Source organism: Lolium rigidum, chromosome 2 (genome assembly GCF_022539505.1).
Source record: "Lolium rigidum isolate FL_2022 chromosome 2, APGP_CSIRO_Lrig_0.1, whole genome shotgun sequence".
Classification (NCBI taxonomy): Eukaryota; Viridiplantae; Streptophyta; class Magnoliopsida; order Poales; family Poaceae; genus Lolium; species Lolium rigidum.
The window spans coordinates 31,393,490-31,400,138 of record NC_061509.1 but is presented as its reverse complement, the minus strand read 5'-3'; the positions used below and the strand labels follow the sequence as shown (position 1 = coordinate 31,400,138).

Sequence of the window (6,649 nt, the reverse complement as noted above, 5' to 3'; positions counted from 1 at the left end):
ATTTAACAGTCCGTTAAGAGAAGTTTTTTTTAAACGGAAGCAAAAGCTTTGCCTCATCCATTAATTAAGAAGAAGGTGCCCGGTTTTAGGAAAAAACCGTGCGAAACCTACAACAATAGGGCCAAGCCCACAAAAACAACACACCCACATAGACCACAAAGCCACATTAACAAACACTTGAACACGACACTCCAACGCTGCGCTGAAAAAGACATGCCATGATATTGGGAGGCACCCGTCAACCAACTGCAGATCCAGGGTAGGCAACAACCAATGTGGCGAGAAAGTCGCAAACTTCTCTGGCGACGACAGCTCCGGGAACCGTTGGCAACAATCCAGACTTAGCAACCCCATCACCAAAAGGAACCGCCTGTCTGCCAGACTCAGGCGAGGGAGAGACTGCGGCGTCAGCAACACCACACTTCTCAGAGGCAAGTGCCTGACACGGTGGAGAAACCACATCCGAGAACTCGCGCGAGTCGGGCCTCACTTCCTCGACGGGAGGAAGCGTAAGCACACCACCACACAACTCCAGGAGCTCAGGCATGATCTGCATGACCGGAGCCTTGATCTCCGAGCACACCCTAGCACGAGGAGAGAAACAACCATGAAGGCCCGCTCCGCTCGTGCCCACTTTGCCAACATCAGGTGGAACCAAAGGATCGGCAGGAGTCCGGGAGAGCCTACCCAACACAGCTTTCGCTCGCTCCAGAAAACCCCCAATCGCTAGCATCCAGCCGTGCAAGGAAGCAACAGCCTCATGAAGAGGATGGACGGCCACCTCAAAGAACTCAGCTTGCTTCTCCAAAGGGGATTGCCTTACCGCCGAGGCCGACGAGCCAACAGGAGCAGAAACAACGGACGCCTAGGACCAATGGCGAGGCACATATGACAGGAGCAAGACCTCAACCTGGGCCGGCCGCGGAGCCTTCGCTTGGCGGGGCGACGACGCAACAAGGCTTGCCAGAGAGCTGAGAGGACGCCAAACGTTACGGCAGTCGCGTGCCCGGTCACCGTTAAGGGAAGTTATCCCATCGGGAATTCCACCAGCTAAGTGGTTGCGCGATAGGTCAATACAAACCACATTAAAAACTCCAAAACCATACTTAAGTTCTTGGCGCTTCATCACAATAGGCCAAACTTCTCTAAATTTGCCTACATAGTTAGTGTACCATACCGACATGTCAACTTGCTATCTCCAGTGGTATAGGTCCAGTAAGATGGTTGTTCGAAAGATCTATGGAATCTAATCTAGTGCATTTCCCTAGGCCCAGTGGTATGGCTCCAATAATACTATTGTAAGAAAGATCAAGGTACTCTAATCTGGTGCAACTCCCTATCCCTAGCGGTATAGGTCCAATAAGATTGTTATTGGATAGATGGATATTCTTCAAGCTAGTGCAATTTGCCAGTTCTTGTGGTATAGTAGTAAGATGGTTGTTAGAAAAGTCAAGGAACCCTAAATTAGACAAATTGCCAATGCTTAGCGGAATGGAACCTGTAATGTTATTGTAGGAAAGGCAAAGCATAGTTAAGCTAGTTAACTGACCCAATCGGTCTGCCATAATTCCAATCATATTGTTGCTCTTCAAACTCAAGTATTTCAATCTGTTGGATGGACAGTGCGGCAAATTCTCAATGAATTTTGTAATGTTTCCAGATGAGAGACTTGCATCAAGCCACAATGTTTCCAAATCACAAAGATTTGTCAAGTCTACTGTCATTGTTGCCGCGTTACAGGTTATGGTGGCTTGGTAAACATATTCCGGATCGCTGCCTAAAGATAGCTCTCGGAGGGATGCCAGTTCACAGCCAAAACATAGCACTCGAAGGGATGTCATATTTCCTAGTGAATTAGGAAATGGACCATAGAGAGAGGTTTCAGTGAGGTAAAGTTCTGTAATGCTTGTTACGTTCCAAAACCAAGCAGATGCAATTGGATGACCAAAGTTGTTAGTGGAGAGATCAAGGCACTACAGGAATGGGAGGCTATGCCGAGGGCCAGGCTATACGCCGACGGCCAAAAGTCGGGGCCGTCGGCGTATGACCCGGCCAGGCCAGCCTGCCCTTTCGACCCTCGGCGAAACGTGGCCGTCGGCGTAGCGACCTCTACGCCGAGGGCAGCCCTCGGCATATCTTTGGCCCTAGGCGTAGACAGGGCTACGCCGACGGCCACCCTCGGCGTAGGCCATTTTTCAAATTTGTCTAATTTTGTAAAAATCATAACTAATTCATATGATGTCAGAAAAATGCGTATGAGGTATCAAAATGTTCAGAAAAACATCCTCTATCCGTTTATGTCAAAATCATGCATATTTGAATCATGTACAGTAACATGTTAACATAGAAATAATTCAATCACTTTCTTATATGTTCTCAGGTTCCCGTTTTAGCCAGATGGCAATTTAAACGAAGTCAGAAAATCTCGCGGAGCCGCATGGCATCATTTTATGTGTCCTAGTAACCACTCCAAAAGATGGAATTGGGATACGGCAATTATTTTGGAAAACCCTTCACGAACAGAGCTATCAAGTCCGGATTTCTATGGCTTTTAGGGCAATGAGTAGGAAACGGCCCGTGACACCGCATAGTTTGTCGGAACGAGGCCATATTTGGCACGTGCGTGATCCATGGGATGGGAAGCAAGGCCCCGGGAGCGCATTTCCAATCCGACCCATGGGCGATGGTTTTTTCATTTTCGGGGTGCCAAAACATGTTTTTTTGTGAAGGAACTACATGGGGCACATTTTAGTATTGCGCGAGACCTCTGCGCAGTGGTAGGACACCGCCTTCGCACCATATATCACATGCCATATGTGCGCGCTAGCTATCTGGGAATCGATGCGGCTTCCTGCGGTGTCCCACCGAATCCGCTGGAAAGTGACCGGATTTGAACTAAGGCTACACTTTCCATCGCTCAATAAATTCCGCAAAAAATGTTTTTAGGTCTATGACATATCACTTTATGTGCTAATTTTTGTCCGTTTAGCGCGATAGTAAACGGGTGCACCAGCGCGCCCGGTACGGCCATACCGCATCTTCGTGGGGGCCCGTTTTGGCCAAATGACAATTTAAACAAAGTCAGAAAATCCCGCGGAGCCGCATGGCGTCATTTTATGTGTCCTAGTAACCACTTCAAAAGTCGGAATTAGGATACGGCAATTATTTTGGAAAACCCTTCACAAACAGGGCTATCACGTCCGGAGTTCTATGGCTTTTAGGGCAAATGAGTAGGAAACGGCCCGTGACACCGCATAGTTTGTCGGAACGAGGCCATATTTGGCACGTGCGTGGTCCCTGGGATGGGAAGCAAGGCCCCGGGAGCGTATTTCCAATCCGACCCATGGGCGATGGTTTTTTCATTTTCGGGGTGCCAAAACGGGTTTTTTTTGTGAAGGAACTACATGGGGCGCATTTTAGTATTGCGCGAGACCTCTGCGTGGTGGTAGGACACCGCCTTCGCACCACATATCACATGCCATATGTACGCGCTAGCTTTCTGGGAATCCATACGGCTTCATGCGGTGTCCCGCCGAATCCGCTGGAAAGTGACCGGATTTGAACTAGGGCTACACTTTCCGTCGCTCAATAAATTCTGCAAAAAATGTTTTTAGGTCTATGACATATCAGTTTATGTGCTAATATTTGTCCGTTTAGCGCGATGGTAAACGGGTGCACCAGCGCGCCCGGTACGACCATACCGCATCTCCGTGGGGGCCCGTTTTGGCCAAATGACAATTTAAACAAAGTCAGAAAATCCCGCGGAGCCGCATGGCGTCATTTTATGTGTCCTAGTAACCACTCCAAAAGTCGGAATTAGGATACGGTAATTATTTTGGAAAACCCATCACAAACAGGGCTATCACGTCCGGAGTTCTATGGCTTTTAGGGCAAATGAGTAGGAAACGGCCCGTGACACCGCATAGTTTGTCGAAACGAGGCCATATTTGGCACGTGCGTGGTCCCTGGGATGGGAAGCAAGGTTCCGGGAGCGGATTTCCAATCCGACCCATGGGCGATGATTTTTTCATTTTCGGGGTGCCAAAACGGGTTTTTTTGTGTGAAGGAACTACATGGGGCGCATTTTAGTATTGCGCGAGACATCTGCGTAGTGGTAGGACACCGCCTTCGCACCACATATCACATGCCATATATGCGCGCTAGCTTTCTGGAAATCCATGCGGCTTCCTGCGGTGTCCCGCCGAATCCGCTGGAAAGTGACCGGATTTGAACTAGGGCTACACTTTCCGTCGCTTAATAAATTTTTAGGTCTATAACACATCACTTTATGTGCTAATTTTTGTCCGTTTAGCGTGTTGGCGAACGGTGCACCAGCCCGCCCGATACGGCCATTTCGCATCTCGCGAGGGGGCTGTTTTGGCCACATGGCAAATTGGGCGTCATATTTGGATTCCTCTAACTTTTAGGTTCAAATGATGATATGGATGTTATATTTAGATTCCTCTCATTTTTCTGATCGATTTAGACATATTATTTGTGGAATTTTGATTTTTTGATTTAAAGATATTAATTATTCAATATTAAATAGAAAAAAGACCAAAAAATAAAATCATTTTATTTTTATTTGAATTCAATATTATTATTACTTATATATATTCATTGTTGTCTACTTAAGTAATTGTTTGGGATTCAAAAATAAAGAAGTGTGCATCACGGTTCAATGGTTAATAGGGTTGATATGCTACTATTATCAGCAAGACGTGTCAATTCTATAATGGAAGCTCATCCGAATGGAACCAAGAAGTTAAGCGTGCTGAGGCTGGAGTAGTGTGAGGATGGGTGACCGACTGGGAAGTTTAACCATGATTGTAATTTGACATAAGATTAAGTGAAGTTAGAGTTAAAAGTGTATTGGGTGAAAGATAAACAAGTAAAAAAAAGAAAAAGAAAAAAGAAAAAAATTGTGTAAAAGAAATTAAAATTTTAAAATTTTTAAAAGTCTATGCCGAGGGTTTTGCCGTCGGCATATAGAAAAAAATATTTTTTTTTTCGATTTTTTTTTTTTGAATTTTTTTGGAAACGGGAAATTTGAATTTTTTAAAAGTCTATGCCGAGGGTTTTGCCGTCGGCGTAGCGTGCTACGCCAAGGGCCGGGCTACGCCGACGGCGATAGTGGCTTTGCCGAGGGACTTACACGCCGAGGAGCTATGCCGAGGGCGGCCCTCGGCGTAGCCTACGCCGACGGCCAAAGCATACTACGCCGAGGGTTCCCGGCCCTCGGCATATAGCCCCATTCCTGTAGTGAGGTATTGAAGATTTGTGAGATTTAGGTGTGTGAGTGATCGGTTTGCACTTGAAAGGGAGCAGCCTGAAAGACGGAGGTACTCCAAAGATGAAATAATGTTCACCACAAGAGCCCAGTCAACAATTGAACTAAGATTAGCTCCACTCATATCAAGATGCAGCAACAGAGGTAGACGGGTAAGCCAGGAGATGTCTGTAGAGTACATCCTTCTGGAGGAGGAGAGGTCGAGATATTCTAGCTTGGAAAGATTCCCAAGTTGCGGAGGGATTGTGCAATTGAAATTCGTGAAGGAGAGGTCGAGGTATTCCAGCTTTGAAAGGTTCCCAAGCTGCGGAGGCAATGTACCAACCAAACCCATGTATGAGAGATCAAGATGTCTCAAGTTCTTGAAGGAACCAAAGAACTCGGGAACACCACCGTTAGGCCCAGTAAGAACCGTATAATCGAGACTGAGGTATTCAAGTTGCTCAAGAGATAGCAAGGAAGGACTTATCTGGCCGACTAAATGTGTTCCGCCAAGGTCAAGCTGGATGACATGGCCGGTTGTGTTACTGCACATAATACCGGCCCAACGGCAGCAATCCTGGCGCCCTGATTGCCACGACCCAAGGTAGTCTTCGGGGTCGTAACTGATGTCTTGCTTTAAGGCTAGCAAGGCGTCCCTCTCGCGCCCTATGCAGCTCCCACCGGCTGCATGGGCTGGTTCGAGCTGCCGTGCGTCGGTGACGAGGAAGAAGCAGCTCCAGTTCGCTGCTGCTGCTGCCATAAGGAGCAAGACGAACAGGGCAGGCGACTGATGCATGGTAGATAATGGTGGTGTGGAGGCAGGTGCTCAGATATCGAGCAAGGACCAGGTTTCAATTCCGTTGTGCTACCAAAAGTGAGTACATGCTTTTCTGGTGCAACGCGACGTGTGATGGTGAACTTATAAGAGCCTGGACACGTCCGTAGAGTCATCCGTCGACGATCGCCGGTCAAGGTCAGGGTCGCACTTCCGTCGACTGATCTGTGGAGGCCATGCATGCAACGACTGACCGGCCAGTGATCACAGCAGAGACGTTCGTCCACAACTTATACGTGTGGTGTAGCTAGACGGTTACATATACATCAGTGTAAAAGAGGATATGCAGCTAGCTATAAATACAATCCTGAAGTCGTCGGTTCGTCGTCGTGCCTGCCGTGCCTGGTGGGTAACTGTAGTCTGTAGAAAACGCTTCGGCCCTCCTCGTGGATGACGGGAGGGGGACGTAACCCTAGCGCCCAATCAACCCTCTCTCCTCCTCTCCCAAGCCGCTGCCGTCGGCCCTACCTAACCGAGCCTTGGGCCCCACATTACCACTATTAGGAAACACCTTATTGCCGGCGCACTAAAATAAGCTACTG

At 47.8% G+C, this 6,649-nt stretch overlaps 1 protein-coding gene across 1 annotated transcript; it reads right to left on the bottom strand.

Annotated features, from left to right (window-relative positions):
• Nucleotides 1–238: 238 nt before the first annotated feature.
• LOC124689450 (putative leucine-rich repeat receptor-like serine/threonine-protein kinase At2g24130) lies at nucleotides 239–6,068 on the bottom strand. Its single transcript, XM_047222981.1, has 3 exons — nucleotides 5,269–6,068; nucleotides 1,194–1,971; nucleotides 239–865 (listed from the first exon to the last, which is right to left on the bottom strand). The coding sequence occupies exons 1-3, from the start codon at nucleotides 6,066–6,068 to the stop codon at nucleotides 239–241; spliced, it is 2,205 nt and encodes a 734-aa protein (XP_047078937.1).
• Nucleotides 6,069–6,649: the final 581 nt, after the last annotated feature.

Coding starts and splice junctions, on each gene's coding strand:
- LOC124689450 (XM_047222981.1), bottom strand. CDS start 6,068: ATGCATCAGTCGCCTGCCCTGTTCGTCTTGCTCCTTATGGCAGCAGCA. Junction 1,972..5,268: donor AATCTCACAAATCTTCAATA/CCTCACTACAGG, acceptor ATTCCTGTAGTG/CCTTGATCTCTCCACTAACA. Junction 866..1,193: donor GACCTATACCACTGGAGATA/GCAAGTTGACAT, acceptor CATTGGTCCTAG/GCGTCCGTTGTTTCTGCTCC.